Genomic DNA, 21,510 nt, shown 5'->3' on the forward strand with positions numbered 1-21,510 from the left:
ATCCTCTTCCGTATTATTTGAAAATTTTAATGAATGTAGACAAATGAATAAATAAAATCCTAAAAATGGGTAAAAAACTGTGGGGTGTCATTACGTCACCGGTGAATAAATTACAGAATTTAATCTTATTTGTCCACAATTACTTTTTGTATTAAATCAGCTGAAAAGGTAGATGTATCCTTTAATCAGGTACATTTATGTAATTACAGCAAAACTACCATCTTCAATTAAACTAAATGTTCATGTTTGAAGATTATTAGAAAAAAAAGGAAATTAATTAATCAATTAAACTGTAGATGTCAGTACAGATTAGCCTACATAACGAAAATATGAACAAGACTGTAAATCCATCCATCCATCCATCCATCCATCCATCCATCCATCCATCCATCCATCCATCCATCCATCCATCCATCCATCCATCCATCCATCCATCCATCCATCCATCCATCCATCCATCCATCCATCCATCTTATTGAACCACTTTACCTTGTTAATTGTGCTTTACCATTTTTTTCTGATTGCTTAAGCTAATTTTTTGTTACTAATGGCTGTTTTTGAAAAACTCTACACGCAAAAGAGAAAACCTTTCACCAAACCAGCAAAACATTGTAGTTACCTTTAAAAAAGCTAATAAACCTAGCTTAGCTCTTCAAACCTTCGTAATAATTCTATTTTAGTATCAAACAGTTAACACAGCCCATCTTATTACAGTTTTTTTTTTCTGAATCTTAAACTCTTATCCATGCTCACTGAGAAAATGGGGTCTCTGGGTCCGGCCCCAAGACTTCATCCACATCACATGCAGTGTCCTCTTGGCCAAAGCACCATGGAATACGGTATCCTGGCCTGACATGATGATGGGTCAATAATCCCCCATGCATCCTTCGTTGCTGTGAAAGTGCTGTGTGTTGATGGGGGTGACGGTCATAGACCTTCCAGCGCCACGCAGAGAAAAAGTCTTCAATTGGATTCCAGAATGGAGAGTACGGAGTTTGAGTGGGTGATGTAATGAATGTAATTAAGTAAATGGCATTTACTTAATTACATTTAGTTACTTTAACACATTTTTTCTTGTTAGAATGGTAGGACATAAAACAATTGTGTTAAAGTAATTACAAATTATTAAATAAATGCCAAAAACAGACACATTTTTTTGAGTGTGTGCTCCACACAGACGGCTCACCTGTGGCTTATTTTTAATTCTTGGGCTTATTGGAAAGTTAACTAATTATCTAAAATAGTTTTAACATGTGATAGTGAGCCAGAGAATAGTGTAAATAATAACCATATATGTGTAGTTTTACTAGGAGTGTGTTGATCATTTGGAAAGTTGCTGTAAAGCAATGAGTTGAATTTACGGTTCTGTAAACCTACAGTTTTGAAGTGTGTATTACACAAAAAGCAACACTGGGTGCAAATCAGTGTTTGTGATTTTTAATTTTGCAAATTTAATAAGTGGTTTATATAAATAGTATCAGTAGGTTTTAGAAATTGTGCTATAAAAATCACAGTTTGGGTTTAAGCATTCAGAAAAAAACTAATAATTCAGTGCTGACCTTTAGATCAGTTCACCTCAGGAAGCTGTTCTGTGTTGCCCTGATGTGACACTAGGTGGCGCCGTAGATCAGTGTCTTCCCCCTGTTAACAGCTATTGTTGCTTATGAGTGGGAGGTTTGACGACATGCAACACAAACAGCCACTAAATGGACAGACAAGGAGGAGCACACAACAGAGAACAGGGTGTTTTCCAATAAGCTTTGGATTATAAAACTAAGGAACAACATTCAGGTAAGAATATTTAAAGAAACTAAGCAAATGCATGAAAAATATTATTGTTTTAGAATTATTATTTATGTTATTGTGTTATGTAAGAGTCAAAGTCCAGTCCAGCATAAAAACATGTTTGTAGAAATCAATTTTTAATATTTGCATTTAAATGGGACTATTCTTGTTTACTGCATTTGATGTGTATTTGCTTTTAAATTATTTATCATTCTTTTAGTATGTTTGTGAAAAAGTTTCCACTACTTAGAAAAGAACAAGGATACAGTAAGGCTGCACTGAGAAAAAAAATTGAACTCTAGATAAGTCATTTCTTTCTTCAAATATGTGCATTTTTTCTTGAAATGAGACATTTTGCCAATGGAACAAGACAACTTACGCTTAAAATAAGAAAACACTGTTGCATTGTCTTATTTAAGTTGGATATTATCTAAATATCTTATTTTAAGAGTAAAAATACTCATTCCATTGGCAAAATATCTAATTAACCTGCTCAAATTAAGGGTAAATACACTTAAGTCAGGAAATTTTAACTTGTTTAGATTGTTTTTCCAGTGTTAACAGAAATATGTTAGTAGAATTTAAACACTAAATTAGCGGTCTCAAGGACAATAATTGTTTTAAGGACAGTTTATAAAACATGAAACGAAAAATTCACGTTAAATGAAGCCCAAGCCAGGATATCCTAAAGCAAACTAGACGAACTGATAAAAAAAAGGGAACAATCTAAGGAAACCCAGCTGACCTTTAAACTTCCTTTAACCAGTTCTTTCCTGAAAAGTGATTATTGGACATAAAAAAAACACTTTAAATAACACTTTCTGATGCATATGTATACTAAATAACTCTAAAACATGAGGACAGGTTTAACAGAATTCAACTATTATGGCTTTAGTTACATACTGTAGACTTATAAGGATTGCATCATCAGAAGGAGTGTCATGAATAACAGTTAAAATAATCTTTTTTTCTAGATCTGTAGAGTTACACCCTCTAAAATTATAACAATACACATCATTAGGTCATATACATGCATCAAGTTATTGACTTGGCAAAAGTCATTCCTCCTAGGCGAGCCTGTTTCTGCAGCAGGCAGCTGCTTGCTTTCTGTTATTAACTAGAATGCAAGTAGTAACAAGCATGTTTAACATGTCAAAGAGAGGAAAACTGCTTTAACAGGAAGAAACCTGCCTTAGAAGCAGGTTCATTGTAAAAGTCTATTTGCGGCTATGGCAAGCCATTTTAACATAAATTCGGTTTTAACACCTTTAAATATCTCAAATTGTTTTATGACTAGATGTTTTAGCGATTTAAGATATCTCTAATTACATTCTAACTAGTCGAAATGACATCAGATTTACCATTAACTTGTATGGAGACGTCAATTTAAGATATATAGAATGAATTACTGACTATCTGAAATACACATTTCAGATATCTACGATTAAATTACGACTATTCATAAAGTTATTTCAAGATATCTCGATTTTAGTTTTGACTAGTCATAATTCTAATTAAGGATATCTCAAATACCACCATAATTCATGATATCTTAAATGTATTTTAGGATAGGAGATATTATGGCAAGCCATTTTAACATAAATTCGGTTTTAACACCTTTAAATTCAAGTTATCTCAAATTGTTTTATGACTAGACGTTTTAGCGATTTAAAATATCTCTAATTATATTTTGACTAGTCAAAATATAATAGATATCTCTAATTACATTCTGACTAGTCGAAATGACGTCAGATTTACCATTAACTTGTATGGAGACGTCAATTTAAGATATCTAGAAGGAATTTCTGACTATCTGAAATACATATTTAAATTACTACATTTAAATTACGACTAGTCATAAAGTAATTTCAAGATACTGTATCTCTATTTTAGGAGGCTACATATTTTTCATTTTTTTCTTTGTTTAATCACCCATAAATCAGAAATGGTGAAATTAAAATAGTGGTTCCACCTGATAAATATTCCTCAAAGCCTTTCTGTTATACAAATACAAACTATTTATAGTTTGGGAGTTGTACTTTCTTTAATTCACATATTTAATTTCGGGCGGAATTTGCTCTTCAGACCCTCTGGGCGTAAAACATTAAAAGCATCATTTTTTTAAGGTCAAAGCAAAGATGTCAAGAAAGTGAAAAAGGTTTTAAAGAGGTTTTTCTACAAACTACATATGATACATGCAGAAGCTCAAAATCACAGATATTTCCTTTTTTATTTTTCCTACCAAGGTGAATCAAGGTAATAATTAATAATAATAAAAAAGGGGGGATGAGGTTAATTTTTCTCAGGATGTCAATTCACTGACTGGATTTTCTGTATTTTGCAGGTATCCTACGATCAACATGAAGATGCCTGATTCCTGTTTTTTCATCTTTACTCTGCTTTTAGGGCAACTGTCGATCACATTAGGGGGGAAGATTCTGGTGTTCCCGTTGGATGGAAGCCACTGGGTAAACATGAAAGTAATCATAGAGCAACTTCACGCCAGGGGCCACGAGATCACTGTGCTCCGGCCCTCTGATAGCTGGTACATTAAAGAAAAGTCCCCCCTCTACTCCTCAGTGACTCTTTCCTGCCGCGGTGGGTTTGAAGAGAACTTTGAGACATTTTTAATTCGACAGCTGGAGGTCCGCCTTCAGATAAAACCCGGAAATTTTTGGTCCAACATTTGGAAACGCATGGAAATGCAACAGGTGATTCTGGATCAGTTCTCCCAGTTTCATAAGAAAGTGGGTGATTTAATCACCTACATGTTTGAAAATGAAGACCTGATGCAGTCTTTGAATGCTTCCAAGTATGACATGGTCCTGACAGACCCTGGCATCGGTGGCGGTGCCTTACTGGCACGCAGACTCAAACTTCCTCTGGTTTTTAACGTCAGATGGACCATTCAGGGTGAAGCACACCTCCTCATTGCTCCTTCACCTCTTTCATACATCCCCTTTACTGCCACCGAGCTCACGGATAGAATGACTTTCCCTCAGAGATTAAAGAACGTCCTGAGTTACTTTATGGGCATGTTCACACTATCATACATCTCAGAACCTACTTACAAACCCATTGTCCGGCGCTTCTTTGGCCCTGATGTGGATTACTCAACCGTCTTCCTTGATGCTGACATCTGGCTAATGAGAAATGATTTTGTGTTTGAATTCCCTCGTCCAACTGTGCCAAATATCGTCTACATAGGGGGGTTTCAGTGCAAGCCCTCAAAATCTCTCCCGACTGATCTGGAGGAGTTTGTCCAAAGCTCAGGAGATCATGGGATTATCGTAATGACTTTAGGAACGCTAGTGGGCGACCTGCCCCAGGACATCTCAGAAGAGATAGCTGCAGCTTTTGCTCAGCTGCCTCAGAAGGTTATTTGGAGATATACGGGACAAAGACCAAACAGCCTGGGCAATAACACGCTTCTCGTCCAGTGGCTGCCACAAAATGACCTCTTAGGTCATCCTAGAACCCGAGTATTCATCACCCATGGAGGCACCAATGGTGTTCAGGAGGCAATTTACCATGGCGTTCCAGTAGTCGGGCTTCCCCTGTTCTTCGATCAACCTGATAATCTATCCAGGGTTAAGGCAAAGGGAGCGGCCGTGATTGTAGATATTGCCACAGTTGACAGGAATATCTTCAAAGAAGCTCTGATGACAGTTATCTATAACTCCACCTATAGGGAGAACATGCAGACCCTCTCAAAGCTGCACAGAGATCAGCCGATGAAACCTCTGGACCAGGCTGTGTTTTGGATAGAGTATGTCATAAGACACAAAGGAGCCCGGCATCTGAAGACACAGGGCCACAAAATGTCCTGGTTTGTTTACAGCTCTGTTGATGTTTTTGCTGCGTTGTCAGCAGCTGTTCTGCTTGTAATTTGCATTTGGGTTTCAGTTGTTAGGTTGATGTGGAGAAAGATTTTTACCCAAACAAAGATAAAGCATCAATGATATAAAAATAAAAACAATGATTGAGTGACATTTTGACCCGTTTGTGATTTTCTTTGTAAAAAATATCATAGGTGGAAAATTAAAGCAGATCTGAAAAACTCACACAGAGAGAAAAGACAATTATAAGAAATGTATTGATACAGTTACTTTAGTCTTTGGCGCTCAGACCTCGGCAGGAAACATAGCGCTGAATTTTGATTGATATGCATGAACAGCACTGGAAACAATATTATGCAACCGTTTTTGGCATTTACTTAATCATATTTAGTTACTTTAACACAATTGTTTCATGTTAGCGGGGTAGGACATAAAACAATTGTGTAAAAGTGACTAAATATGTTAAAGTAAATGCCAAAAGCATTTGCATTTTTTTTCCAGTGAGCAATAAAGAAGTGGAGATAGATGGAGTTGGTCAGTCTGTAGACTGCTGGTTAGATAGACGGTCTGCTGAGCTTTATGGGGAGATCCAGTGAACTGCGTGAGCTGATACTAGAGCTGGGACCTGGAAGATGGAAGTCCAGTTGGATAACACAGGTTGAGAGAACCTGTCTATGATAAGCAAGCATGAAGCGACAGTGGAGAGGAAAAACTCTCCGTTGGGAAGAAACCTCTGGCAGAACCAGGCTCAACATGGCGGTCTCCTGCCGGACCGGAGATGAGACGCGGAATGCAGTAAGAGCCCAGGAGGAATGACGCTCTGATGAAGCTTTAGAAAGGATGGTGGAGGAGGGGCTGGAGGGGGGTTGAAACCGGGTCATCTGAATGAAGTCACAGCGCACCCACCGCCTGCGCACAGGAGCAGACAAGTTGTGGATCGGAGGCCTTTTAAGATGAACTTCTAATTTAACACTAATTCCGAGTTGGACCAATTTCGCTTTTAAAGTGTTACCTCAACACTGCAAAATTTACTGTATATATTGTCCCAAAATTTAGAAAATTTCTATAAAAAAAAAAAAATCCTTTCTTAAAATCTGGTGGGTTTTTTCGTCAACTTCTGCAGGCCAGTTAGTTCTACGTCACCCTGAACACCTAAATTTGGCCAATCATATATCAACGGTTATCTGTCAATCAAATTTTTTTGGTCATAGCATCTTGATTCATATGTCGCAGCTAATATACGCAACGGTTGAAATCAGAATCCTTTCCTTTCCCATTGAGTTGCGTCCCAGTGTTCACGGGGATGGACGTCTGTGTCTTCTGCAGGCGTAGAGCTAACAGAACTGGCAGCGTTGCGAGGCAAGGGCTCAAACATGGACGGCTGGAAGCCTTCTACACCAAACCAAGCTTCTGCCGCCCTGGCGTCCTCTTCCACAACATCTTCGTCCCCGCTTTCCTCCTCTAAATAAAAAATGGATGACGAAGGAGACTCATCCACAACCTCCGACACTAAACTCTCCTCCTCTTGCATGTTTCCGCTGTCCATAGCGTTCCTTGACAGCGTCATTTCTAAGTCACCAATGTAGTGCTAGTTGGTCCCAATGGAATTTCCCATTGGGAACCTACTAGCACTAAGTTGCTAACTGGTTAGCAGGATGCTGCAGACAAACCGGCCACAACTAAACTTGCTTGCAAACCTTACGCCACAACAATCCCGCCCCCTTGATAAACGACCAATCGCATTCACTTTATTCACTCGTGTAAAGTCGTGCACCGCTTGGGAGAATTCGGAAATGCAACGATTGGAACAGCCGCTTCCCTACGACTTTAAAGGAGAAGGAACAGGAGGTAGTAGAGAAAATCTAAGGTATTCAGAAGAAGCACAAGTCTATGTAGGCCAGGTCTGATGAAAGATACAGCGCCTGTAACGATCTTGGTTCTGTGGATTTTTCTCTAAGTTTTCAGTTTCAAGTTCATCCAGGTTTTTCCTTGTTTTCTAGCTTTATTGGTGTGTTCTAGATTCATTTAAGTTTCTTAGGTTTTTTTTGTCTGTCCTCTGTTGCCCCCTTGTGTTTTCTTTTCCCTTGGCTTCCTCATCAGCTCTAGTCACACCTGCTCCTTATCAGCTCATCAGCCCTACCTTTATTCAGTCAGCCATAAATACACTCCCTCTGCAGTCCCTCTGTGCTGGTTCCTCGTCTTACTTTTTCTTACCCTGGCTCCTTGATGGTTTTCCCCTGATGTCTCTGTGGGTCTGGTTTGGGTTTGATTTTTATGTTGGATTTTTGGATACCTGTTTTTGCTGCCTTATCTTTCATTAAATCTTTTAAGAACTCACCCCTGCCTGTCAGCCTCTGCATTTGGGTCCTCACAAAAACCTAGAATGTCATAATCCTGGCACTGATGGTTGGGTTTTTTCCTCTGCTCCTGCTCACCTGCCTAATTGGCCCTGTGGCTGATTACTGCCAATCTGATTCACCTGGTCCCTGCAGCTATTTAGGCTGTTTGCTTTCCTGCCATCAGTGTCAGATTATTCAACCTGTCTCTGTGTGAGTTACTCAGCTATCAAGTAAGTGTTTTGTTCAGTGGAAGTTTTTTGCCCATATGTTTTTGGTTTTTGCCTTTCTCCCTGTCTGCCCTGCTTAGTTTGGTTTTTGGCCTGACTGCCTGGATTTAGCCTGTAATCGAACTTGGACTGTTTTTCTGACCTCGGCTTGGATTTTCCCTGGATACCTCTTCGGCTCTCGGATCTCAAGGTTTCTGACACTGCTCTGGACTGGATATTGGCTTCGCATAATCCCTCACGGACACTTCAGCTCGCTTGCCAGTGGCTGCCGCCGGCTCCCCCACGCACTGTTCTTTGAAGCGGTAACGACCGCAAGCGGTGGACTGTCTCCCCCTGGGTTACTCCTCTCTGAGCTTCGAACTGAACTCTCAACCAGCAGAGAATCAGAGAACCCGCTCTGAGGAGTTTCCATCATCCTCTTTCAGTTATTTTTGAAATAAACCTGTGTTGAAACATTCTGTTGTCTGCTGAATATTGGGTCCAACTTTCAGTTCCCGTTACATAGAAACCAAATCTTGACAGAAAATGAATCTAGAACACACCAATAAAGCTAGAAAACAAGAAAAAACCTGGATGAACTTGAAACTGAAAACTTAGAGAAAAACCAACAGAACCAAGATCATTACAGCGCCTTAATGTGGAATAGTTTGCAGCATCTGGCATAAACTTCCACTTTTGCTTTTAGTTAAGTTAGACTTAAACAACTTTAATTGTCATTTTGTATGCACAGAAAACTTTTTTTTTTTTTTTTTAAGATGAGTTATTTTTGGTTTGGTATTATCAGTATGACACAGATTATATGACTTGATTTAGAGTTTTCTTTATTTTTTCAACAGTTACGTAATCTGACGGCAGTGGGGAAAAAGCTGTTAGAAGCGTTATGGCTTACCTCACCTTTCATGTTGAAGTGACTCGTTCACGCTGAGCATGTGAAGTAAAATGTTCCGTCCTTACATTACTCTTTTGTAAAACTGAGGAAAATTTATACTCTTTTTATAATTTCAAAAGCTTCTACTTAAGACTCAACCAGTTAAACTAAATCACCTCAATCACAATGCTTTGAAAGTAATTAAAGTACAAAATATTTAATCTCTAATATGAGGTGAAAGCAACAATGAAACTTATTCATTTTCATTTCTTTATTGTAATTAAAATATAACAAACTTTACAAAACATTGAGGATGATTTTAACTATACATCATTTTAATGTTTATACAGTTTTTGGTATTTAAATGCTTCTTTACAACATGTTTCAGTTCTTTAGTTACTAATATGTCTGATGAATAAAGAATGATTATGTATTTTGGGGGGAATAAGATATCTATAGAGATATATCTATATCTCTCTCTCTCCATATATACAAAATACAGTTGATCCTAAAATGGCTAGATATCAAATATAATGCTTGTGAAAATAGCAAATTTTTATTTATAGCATTTTTTATGTATAACATCTTTAGAATATAACTAAAATAAGACTTTATAACCAAACATGCCCTAACATCCATTATTTTAATGCATAAACCAATATGTACAATTATTTTTCTCATTTTGTCACAGATCGTTGGTTCAGTCTAGAGAACAGCATTGACCTGCCTATACTCTTCATTTCTTGAAGTTTCATTTTCTTCTTCAGCACATTTCAAGGCGATGAGATAACATATGAGATAAAAAACAACCAACCCCAACGCTGTCAAGAGTCCAATGTACTAAAGAAAAAAGGAGCAGCGGAAAGAAGGAATCTCATTAGAACATCAAAAGCTATTCATCATTTGAATTATTGTTTATTGCAAGTCTTTACAGATTGTGAATGTTTCTTACTTGCGATTGGGAATACCATAACTGGGTTTTGTTCAGTAACACCTGAGATGAGTTGGCTGGTTTACACCATTTCTGAGGTGCAGCATTATCAATCATTTCATACTTTCCTGACCAATTTGTCTTGAGACATGCCCAGTAACGACCATCAATGAACACTATAACTGCCCATATTGTAGCCGAAACGACGACGCTACTCAGGGCCTCAAAGAAGGATTTGCATTGAAGATCACATGGAAATTTAGCGACACACATTAGCAAGAAGACTATTAATGAGGGCACAATAAAGAAGGGTGACGTATACACCCAGTTGTATTTAGGATCGCAAGGACATGCAAACTCTAGTTCTATTAATTTCTCCAATATTAACTGAATTAATCCAAAACCCACAGTAGCTGCCAGTGGGCTGGTTTTTAGGATGTTTTTCACCTCAGACAGCCATTTTTTCTTGAAATCCATGATCAAATCTATAATTGAGGAAACACAGAAAGAAAAAAGTGAAATCAAAAAGGCAATGATATCTTTGTATTTAGATGTTTAAGTCACGGCTGTCTTCTTTTCATCAGAATCGCAGAAATTGCAAAAAATTGTTACAGTGAGTTTCAGGTAATGACTTAGAGAAAAAACGCCTAAAATTTTAACATCCTACTGCCTTCAGAGGAACCATATTCTAAAACATGTCTTAAAAAGTGATACGATTGCTTTTATTGCACTGCTGCAGTGTCCATAAAATAATGACATTAAGACTTAGATAATTTTTATTGTGTTAATTTCTTTTTGTGTAAACAAAAAGAAACTTTGTTTTCAGACAAAACATAAAGTCCAGCATAAAGAGCTGAAGTTTTACTTTAAGCTGGTTAAATTGAAAATAAAAACACTAACTGAAAATGCAGTAGATACTAGGGTCAAAAATAAGGTCAAAATGGGTTTGTGGTTTCCATTGTAGGAAGCTGCCTGCACACTTGTTCACTATCCTCCACCTCTGCTTACTTTGCTCTGCAGCAACAGAACCTGAGCAAAGCAGCAGAGTCGGACAGGGATGCCCCTTAAACATTTGTTTCGATCTTCTACATGTTAAACATTTTAAAGAAATTAAATATGTGCCTACTTTCCCAACTGTCTTTCCTTTCATCTTCCTTTTCTGCCATCCTAATGTTTTATATTTAAATTCAAAGTATCTTTATAATATATCATGAAACTAAAATACTGAGAGGCAAATGGTTCTTACCTGAATTGGTTGAACAAAAATAGAAATGAGCAAATGTGTCGCTAAGGATCTCTCTTCCACTTTGGCTCTATCTTAAGATAGATTAACTTCAAAACAGGAGAAACAGTAGGCGGAGTTATCTAACTAACCAATCCAAAGCCCTTCACATTCGCAAATTGAGAGAGTTTTCAAACTATTGTAGAATAAAGGATAAATAAGCAGTTACATGTGATTTCTGCATAGATTGGCTTAAAACACACAACAAGCTACAATCTTAAGAACGAAAACTTCCCTGTACAGCAGAAGATACTTCTTGTGCCTGCAACCTGCAAACTTCCTGTTTATATTAAACTGACATCCTTCCCCGAGGAGACAATGTAAGCTTTCACAATGGATATTTCAAGAACTCAATTTTTCTGACTTAAGTGACTCACTAAAAAAACAACTAAAAACTGCATTAAATTAGGTAAAATATAGAAGACATGGGAGAACCTAGAGGACCCTATATTGGAGAGCATAGATTTACAACATTTTCCTGTATTTAACTGTGAGGTCTGTATGTGGGACAGAAACATAAACAGAAAGGATGTGGACTTTATACCACAAATGTGATACAGAAACTTAATTAAAAAAAAGAAGTCCAAATCTGTAAAACATGAAACAGAGCAATCACCAAATATGAGAGTGTCTCCAACACGAAGACAAAAACAGGAGGAAATGATAACAGGAAGCCAAAAGAGTTTGGGTGTCAAACTAAAACAGAAACTACGGGATCCAATAACAAACAGTAATAAAAGACTGCAATAAAAAAACCATAAATGCATCAGAAAAACATCCAAAGTCCACCATATACAGTTTTTATTCATCTCAGAAAGAACTTTATACACTGATATTCTCAGGGTAGGATCTTAAGAAGTTTGCTTGGGTGCAAATGTTTTTCTAGACTCATAGTAGATATTCAAAGAAGCTGCAAAATGACCCTAAATGCATCAGAAAAACAATTAAAAACATAATATTCAACATAAAACTGATTCTATTTGTAAGTACTTAAAAACATCTCAGAAAGATCTTTGTACGGTAATTCTCTCAGGGTGTGATCTTCACACCCTGCTTGTTATGAAACTTTTGCAAATGTGTGTCTGTAGACTCAGAGCACTCAAGCTGCAAAGGGATTTGTGTTTGCAGTTCAGCAGACAGCGTATGCAAACCTTTTTCCATCATAAACAGCTTCCGATCGAATGCTTTTGAATTAGCTTTGCCTCTCGTGTTTTGTAGGTGAAAATGTAAAAGCAAAAAATTATAAGCAATACTAAGCTTTTGGTTTGGCTGAATCTTCAACCATTCTGTGAACCATATGGTGAATTATGCCTGGTGTTAAAGTTGCCCAGGCTATGTGTGATCGCTTGGTGTTTTTAACTAAAGGTTATTGCACTGGACAACACCAGGGTAGTTGATGTGTCGTTTCAAAACTAAAACCTTTCAATATATGACTTTTATAGCTATTTTGTCTGGGTTGCTGTCAACGTTGCTACAAAACTGTTTTTTTTTTAGGTTTGTGCTCCCATTGTCAGGGTTTAGAAGAGGAAGGACCAAGCATTCGTGGTAGCCAGACAATCAGTTAATTCAAAGGGGCTTATATTTAAAAACCGCAGATCTGCAGTAACAGCTAGGACAGGAACCTCTGCAGGAGGGAAACACAGGTTAGTGACCACATTAATCTGGCAAAGGATGATTATGAACATTTGAGTTATTAACCTGGTCATAAAGTTCAGTCCGTGCCCAGTAGAAGAGGTGGATGGCTGCCAACACCACGCAACCGAACGCTGCCTAGAGAGTTCCAGATGCTGAAGCTTTGAAGACTGCAGAACTGGAGGGGGATCAGATCCAAACAGATGAAGGAAAGCAGGAAAATCAAGAGGGCGAAGCCAAAGCTGGTGTCGAGAGTATGCTCAGTGTTGGGATCTGGAGTCTGTGTCCATCTTCTCCACCAGAGGGCGCACTAGATCTCCTGGGGACATGAGCTGACTGCAACACCTGTCTTCAATCTGCTCATCAGGAGGCTCCTACTTAAGGAGGCGGAGACTGACACTCCAGTGCCAGAGTGTTTGCCAGTAATGGTACCAGCAAAACCTGAGCCAGTCTACCAGATCTTGCCTGATTCTTGTGAACCTGTCTGACCCTGTTTTCTCCCTGTCTCTCAGAACCTGACTTGCCTGGAAACCTGAAACACTGAAGAGAGAGACCTCAACCTGGAATCTGCCTGCCTGCCCTCAGTTTGCCTCTGCCAAGCTCTCAGTTCTCCGCCTGCCTGCACTCAGTTCAATCTCTGCTAGCCCTCAGCCATCTGCCTGCCTACTAGCCTCTAGACCCTCAAGTTTCCCCCCCGTGCTGATCAGTTCCACTTCTAAGCAGGTATCCCCCCCATGATCTGATAAACAGCAGTTTACCTGGAACTCCTCTAACCTCTCTGTCCTCCTCAGTGGAGATCCAGTTTGACCACCCAAGTTCCTGCTCACATTTCATTTACACCTTTTGTCAATAAACCTTTTGAACTTTCTCCTAACCTCCGTGTGTTTCTGCATATGGGTTAGACATCTAATCCCATCATGACACTCAGGAGTCTGGGCCAGAAGATCAGAGATCTGAAGAGGTACACTGTAAAAATGACAACTCAAAATTGTTCACCTTACTAAGATTTTTGCATTCACTGACAATAAAATTGCCAGTTGGAACTTGAACTGTCTTTTGTGAGCCAGTTGAACTCACTTTCATAAGTTTCTGATGAAAAGTTCATCTTATTCTATAAATTAAGTTGAGTTTACTTAGAAGTTGTAGTTGACACCCAGTCCGAGCGAGGTCAACTTATCTGCACATGCTCATTTCAAATTTGTCATGGCAACCGGCTGCTACAGGGTTTCCATGGATTTTCCCAGGAGCTCCCTTCTATATTTTGGTTCAGCCATTTGGTCACTCTGATGGCAGTAACTTTCCCTGAGGACTCGTCCAAGAGAAAACTAAGACTGGTTTCCCGTCATCTCTGGCAATATTGCATTATTTGTAAGGTTTTAACAGGAGTTGGAAAGTAAAAGAATATATGCTGAAACCTGATTTGCTTTAAGCATAAGATTACTTGTTTACATTGTGGAATTGTAAACCTGTTTTTGCCAAAGTGGTTCAAATAAACATGCAAAATTTAACAGGTTTACTGTCAGTGCTGCTCAGTGGCGCAGTGGGTAGCACTGCTGCCCTGCAGCAAGAAGGTTCTGGGTTCGATTCCTGGCCCGGGGTCTTTCTGCATGGAGTTTGCATGTTCTCCCTGAGCATGTGTGGGTTCGCTCTGGGTACTCCAGCTCCACGTCCAAAAACATGACTGTTAGGTTGATTTGCTTCTCTAAATTGTCCTTAGGTGTGAGTGTTTGCATGAATGGTTGTTAGTCCTGTGTGTCTGGTGACCTGTCCAGGGTGTACCCTGCCCCAAGTGGGGCAAGCGTGTTTACTGTCAGTGGATGATTTAATGGTGGGGATTCAAACTCAAAAATGTAAGTTATTACAGGGGATGGTAATCTGAATTTCAAATAACTTTTTACAGATAATCTGAACTTAAAATAATAAGTTTTTACAGACTTGAAAGTTCCAGTAACTTGAATTAAAAAAACTTAGTTGGCAGAACTTGAAAAACTTAGCTGACACAACTTAATAAGTGTAGTTCTACAAAACTTAAAAAATTAAGTTGATGCCTTCAACTCAAAAATTCTGTGCAGCCGGTTGCCTTGAAATTTTGAGTTGAACTAACTTTTTCGTTTTTACAGTGTACTGAAGGAAAATCCAGGTTGGTGTCAGGAAAGAGATCCAGGTTCAGTTCACAGGCAGAATCCAGCGGGAGTCTGAAGACAGGTCAGGCAAACAGATCAGAATTGGAAACAGCAGGCTCAGAGGTCCAAAGGCAGAACGGGTCTGGATCAGGCAATCAAAACACAATCAGGGACGCTAGAGAACTCTCACCTAAGACTTGAGTAATCTGGCACTAATGAGTGGGAGCAGGCAGGTTAAAGAGATGAATGATGAGAAACTGGACGAAGCTGGATAGATGAATCGAATGAAAAATCAAGCAGGTTGGCTTGTCTGCAGTGAAAAGAAGGACTGGGATATTTACGTTTGCTGTCGCCTTTTTGGAAACACAGGAAGGAGCAATCAGCTAAGTGAGCTTAGTGCTTGGAAAAATCTTTCATTCCTTTAGAGACAGCATGAAAAGTCAGCTGAGTGCAAAACATAGAGAGGAAAACAAGAAGAAAAGGGACGAGAAGAGAGGGACAAAACCTAGAACAGATAATGGATGTCTATTCTATTAACTATAAACCTAATGACTGATCTCAATCTTCTAGGGAAGATCAGTATGTTTACCAATCAGATGTTCTCCATCAGATAACACATAAGTGTACAGTTAAAATGACTACGATTTTAGGGAGGTTTCATTTGTCACAAGATGCATGCTAGGTTTGGGGTTGCAAAGTCAACAATACACTGCAAAAAACTGTCCATTGTCACTATACCTAGTTTGACTGTAAAGTGCCTTAAACTTGTTCTGAATTTATAATATATCAATAAAATGAAAAGAAAAGAAATGAACTAATTTAGACAGAGTTCCTTGTTTTTGACCAGTAATTAATTGCTAAGGCTTCATCAAGTCCTATTTCAATTAAAAATACTTTATTTATCCCAAGGGGAAATTTAAATGTTGCAGTAACTCATAGGTTATTATTTAAACAGGTGTTTTAGGTGTTAGCTGTAGGCAGGAAGGATCATCTGTAGAGGTCTGTCCTGCACCGATCTGGAGAAGCCTCTGACTGAAGACACTCTGTTGTTATTTAAAGGTGCTCTGAAGAGGATGCTATGCTCACTGTTGTCCATGATTTCCTTCACTTTATGAAAAACTATTTGTATAACCTGAAAAGAAATGTAAAACTTGCTTCGATCTAAAACAGAGGAAAATGCATTTGCCTTAAAAATGTGCACGAAATCCAAGCAGATTTCAAGTTACAAGTTTTTTCTAAACATTTTTATGCTTCTGCATATATGTTTCAGTAACAAGACAAGAAATTTAAACAAGGGTTTAATACAAATATTTTTTTTGACATCAAACATACTGTGAAACGTTGAAAAATCGGAAAATACAAGAAAACTATAAAGACAAATATACAAAATACAGAATGTTTAATGCTATTGGAACTATAACTATAACTGCAAAATAGAAATAGATCTAGAAAAGCTAAAATCAGAATTCTAGGTTGTGATGAATACTAAGTCAAGATTATGACATAAAAAGACAAACATTATAAGAAGTACAAAAACTTTGAAATTGTACAATTTACAGTATAATATATTTCTAAAAAAACATGGCCAGTGGGTTGATGCACGTCTACATATACATATTTTTCAAATTTAATTTAAGACATTTAGTTTAATCTAGAGAGCTGCGGAGGCCTCCTCATCTTCTTCTTTTCTTCTAGTTGTTTTCTCATTTTCTTCGGAACAGGATGGAAAACAGGAGAAGGCGAAATATACCAGATAAAGGACAACACCAACACCTGCTGTAATAAATCCAATGTACTAAAACAAAAACAAAAGGAAAAACAAAGTAAAAAAATAAATATATCTTATCAGAACCAATTACGAAATTGTAGATTAGTCATTGTTTCTTACCTGAGATTGCGAATACCATAACTGGGTTTTGGCCAACAACATTTCAGACGAGTTGGCAGGTTTGCACCATCTCTGAGGTGCAGCATTCTCAATCATTTCATACTTTCCCGACCAGTTGGTCCAGAAAAAGGCCAAGTAACAACCGTCAAGGAGCACTATTACCAACCAGATTATGGCCGGGAAAGTGGCGCTTTTTAAGGCTTCAAGGAGACATTTTCCTGATGTACACGATTCACAGGATTTAGCAAACATTAACAAGACAACTATAAATGGTGGAGCAATAAAAAACAGAATAGTATAACCATTGGTGATAGCGTCACACGGGCATGCAAACTCTACATCCACAAGTTTTTCCACTATAATCTGGATAATTCCCAAACTTGTAGTAGTAGCCAGGGTGCTTTCTTTGAACTTTTTTATTCCTTCATGCAGCCAACCTTTCTTTCGATCCATATTAACTCTATAATTTAGAAAACAAGAGAAAAAGTATGTTTGGTTTATTCAATGATGATTATAAAGTTAATGTGTGCATATAAAACATTGAAGAAATAAGATGCTACAGTACATTCTGTCCTGTGATTCAGTCACATGACAGAAAGCAGGAAGCTGTGTTTGAAAATCCCTTGGTGTGTCAGATTCATTTTTTTGTCCTATATGAACTCACAATTTTTTGAAGCTAACAAAGTGAAATGAGGAGATGTACAAAGACTGCAGTATTACGATGTATAGGTCATAGCTGTCCTCTCTTTAGCCACAAATAGTACCTAAAAAGTCAGAGTATGTAGAAGACAAACATTCCCTCCATGAGAGGTTCAGGTTCTGACCTGATTTGGTACTTCTTATTTAAACATTGATTTTCAATTGATTTATGGAGGAATCGTGGTCAGACAACCTTTTTAAATTGATAAATGCTTTACATGCATGGGGTGGAATTTTCTTTTTTTGGAAGCATGTATAGCTTATTAATCTATTATTGACCAACCTACAGTTGAACTGGGAAAAAACTAAATTTAGATAAGTATTTTTTTCTTAAAATAAGTGCATTTGTTCTTGGATTGAGGAGGTAAAAGAGACATTTTGCCCACGGAACAAGACAATTTACACTTAAAATAAGAAATCACAATTGCATTGTCTTATTCCAAGTTTATATTATCTAATTGTCTTTTTTTAGAGTAAAAGTACTCATTGTATTGGCAAACTATCTAATTCACCTACTCAAATTAAGAGCAAATTCACTTAATTTAAGACATTTTTACCTATTTCTATATTGTTTTTCCAGTGTGCAGTCAGTCCCCGGACACGCATGGCTATCACTGCCCCTGCATAGTTTGGGAAAAATGCAGAGGACACATTTTTCCATTGGGATTAGCTTCATAGTGATGATAGGCCACTTCTTTGATTTTATTTGTTTTGCTCAGGCTGATCGTAAGCCCACAGCCGCCAAATGTTAAGGGCAATATAATTGCCATAACTCACTGCAAAAAAATAAAATTTAAATAAGTCACTTTTTCTTAAAATAACTGCATTTTTTTTTGAGGAGATAAGTGAGACACTACAATTTACATAAAAAAAAAACAAACAAAAAAAACTGCTTTGTCATATTACAAGTGCATATCTTATTTTAAGAGTAAACACACATATTCCATTGGCAAATGATCCTATTTGCTTCCTGCTCAAATTAAGGCTAAATGTACCTAATTTAAGAAAATGTTTACTTATTTCTAGATAGTTTTTGCAGTGCTGTTAATAAATAGTACACTGGAAAGAATTTAAACCTAGATAAGTTATTTTTTCCTAAAATAAGTGCATTTGCTCTTGGATTGAGGAAGTAAAAGATATATTTTGCCAATGGAACAAGACAATTTACATTTAAAATAAGAAAACACAATTGCATTGTCTTATTTTAAGTGCATTTAATCTAAATAACTTCTTTTAAGAGTAAAAATACTCATTCCATTGGCAAAGCATTTCATTTACCCACTAAAATTAAGAGTAAATACACTTAATTTTAGAAATTTTTACTTATTTCTAGATCATTTTTATAGTGTAGAAATTTATACACATTCAGTCATAAAATGTCACAGGGGATGGTCATTAAGAAGGGGGGTGATTTTTTGTTTTTTAAGAAGGGGGATGCCATCCCCTGTCACCCCCCCTCAACTTGATTACTGGCTGTAGGTTTTGAAAGATAAAAAAAAACTGAATACATCCCAAAAGCCTGTAACAGTTTTAATAATCAGTCTTTGTACTTGTAAAGTTGAATAAAAATTTAGGTGTTTCATTGAGCTTAATTACAAACTCTATTTTCACTAAACCAATAGAAACAGAGGTTTGTGGTTTCCATTGTAGGAAGCTGTGTGCATTTGCACACCACTCTGTTCCTCTGCTTATTTTGTCGGTTTTCAAGTTATCTTTGGTGCAAAAGCCGCGTTCAACAGACGCTGTAGAAAACAGACGGGTCTTTATTAATGAGCTAATCTGTCCTCTGCATGATAAATACATGCTGAGATGCTCCACAGTCGTGATCATATCAAAGAAATCTAAACAGATTTTTTTACTCAGGCGTGTTTAGGTTCCTAACAAGCTTCACTTTCAGAAGCATGTTTCCTTCTAGCTCTTTTAATATTAATCTTTCAAATTCAATATTATTAAACAAAAACAAGTTGAATGAAATTATTCTTACCTGAAATAGTTGAACACTGAAACAGCAAAAGTCTCTTTTCCACTTGGTTATATCTTGGGGTAGATTGACTCTTATACAGGAGAAACTAAAGGAGGCGTCGTCTAACAAGCAAATCCAGAGCTGATTCTTTTCAACATAACAAATTATGACATTTTTTCAAGTGATGCTATAATCACAAATTAATCAGTAGCCTCATTAACACATAATGTATAATACCTAAAAAATTAGGTCCAAAAAACACAAGATGAAGATGAATTCATAAAAAAACAAAAATAAGACTTTCTCTGTGCGGCAAAAGATGCCAGTTGCACCTTGAAAGTGCTAACGATACACTTCCTGTTGATCAAAACCTAGCATGCCCTGCAGAGGAGAGATTTCAAATTGTCTGGTTGACATTTGAATGACCCAAGTTTATTTACTCAAGTCAAAATCAGAATTAAAATTCCTTCTATTGCAAAGCGCAATGTATGTTAAAAAATATAAAATCTCCAGGGCAGTTAAAATATATAAAAGTAGTAATAATTATAATAACAAATAAGTACTCAGACTGTGATGGAAAAACAAACAAATAAATAAATAAATTGACAACATGACTTTATTGCACAGAAATGCGTCCCGGAGGGCGGGACTTTGAAGAGGTGTTGGCGGTGGTAGGGGTCTCTGGTGATGCTGTGGGCTCTCCTCTCTTGCACAGTGCAACTTGTCAGGCTCCTCTCCTGTGGAACCAACTACCAGTTTTAGTCCGTGAGGCAGACACCCTGCCTACTTTTAAGGCTAGGCTTAAAACTTTCCTTTATGATAAAGCTTCTAGTTAGAGTGGCTCAGGTTATCCTGAGCTATCTCTATAGTTCTGCTGCTATAGGCTTAGACTGCTGGAGGACATAGGGACCCCTTTTTCATCATTCTGCTTCATTCTATCTCTATTCTCCCACACTGAAGAATCTGTTAGTTCAATCTCTAACGTTCTGCTCTCTCTGCTTTTTCTCATAGTAGCTTCATCTGGTCTGTTCCTGTTTGGCTGTGACTCCATCCTGGAGAGAAATATCAGCTGTGCTGCTGCCATCAACACCTTTGTTTCTAGATGTTGGAGCTTGGCCTGTTTTCCAGTGTAGTCCTGTTTCTCTGACTGTGACTAACTGGATGTGCCCTCTTCATCCTCTGACATGGGAGCTGGCTCGGAGCTCGTCTGCCTGGCTGTGTGTTTCCTGGACGGGGCCGCCTGTGGAGCTGCTTGACAGTTGCCTTTTGTATCTATGCTTCTTTTTCTATGTCTGCTTCTGTCTCCTTGAACCCCAGTGGGCCTCAGCAGATGGCCGCTCACACTGAGCCTGGTTCTGCTGGAGGTTTCTTCCTGTTCAAAGGGAGTTTTTCCTCTCCACTGTCGCTACAAGCATGCTAAGTGTGAGGGATTGCTGAAGAGTCAATGAGTCGATGCAATCAGCTGGTTTTCCTTACATAGAAAACTTTGAATCAATCTGAATGGATGATCTGGTGAACTGGAAAGTGCCTTGAGATGACATGACAAGTTATTTTATTTCATTTAATGGTAAAAATCAATCGAAGAACACTTCGAAAACTTCAAAGTTTAGGGTGTACAATTATGAATAATGAGTCAGGAATGTTAAATGAAAGGCAAACAATTGTCACAATACAAAAGATTATGTTTAATAAATATATAACAATTGTTTAAGTTGCTCTTAACACAACATTTTTAACTAAGCACGGCTTCTCCCTATGTGTGACTTTCTATCCAATGTAAGGTTTAGGTTTAGTTTAGAGACCCCTAGAAGCCTCCTCATCTTCTTCATCTCTTGCAGTTCTTTTATTTTCTTCAGAAGAAAGTAAATACTGGGAGCAGAACCAATATACCAGGTAAAACCCATTACCCACAACTGCAGTAAGGAATCCATTGT

The 21,510-nt window shown here is 37.7% G+C and overlaps 1 protein-coding gene and 1 long non-coding RNA gene across 2 annotated transcripts; one reads left to right on the top strand and one right to left on the bottom strand.

Moving 5' to 3' along the window:
- The first annotated feature begins 1,659 nt into the window (after window positions 1-1,659).
- On the top strand, window positions 1,660-5,777 carry LOC119787365 (UDP-glucuronosyltransferase 2C1-like). Its single transcript, XM_038291187.1, has 2 exons — window positions 1,660-1,791; window positions 4,130-5,777. Exon 2 carries the CDS (start codon window positions 4,146-4,148, stop codon window positions 5,745-5,747), a length of 1,602 nt encoding a protein of 533 aa, XP_038147115.1. The 5' UTR covers window positions 1,660-1,791; window positions 4,130-4,145; the 3' UTR covers window positions 5,748-5,777.
- Window positions 5,778-9,551: 3,774 nt separating this feature from the next.
- LOC119787355 lies at window positions 9,552-11,392 on the bottom strand. Its single transcript, XR_005281313.1, has 3 exons — window positions 11,236-11,392; window positions 10,011-10,474; window positions 9,552-9,898 (listed from the first exon to the last, which is right to left on the bottom strand). It is a non-coding gene; the product is annotated as an uncharacterized LOC119787355 (long non-coding RNA).
- Between the last annotated feature and the right edge of the window lie 10,118 nt (window positions 11,393-21,510).

This window comes from Cyprinodon tularosa, unplaced genomic scaffold (genome assembly GCF_016077235.1).
Source record: "Cyprinodon tularosa strain WSP-4 unplaced genomic scaffold, ASM1607723v1 ctg296, whole genome shotgun sequence".
Lineage (NCBI taxonomy): Eukaryota > Metazoa > Chordata > Actinopteri > Cyprinodontiformes > Cyprinodontidae > Cyprinodon > Cyprinodon tularosa.

What these genes read in the sequence shown, in the direction of transcription:
- LOC119787365 (XM_038291187.1), top strand. Translation starts at nt 4,146, where the DNA reads ATGAAGATGCCTGATTCCTGTTTTTTCATCTTTACTCTGCTTTTAGGG.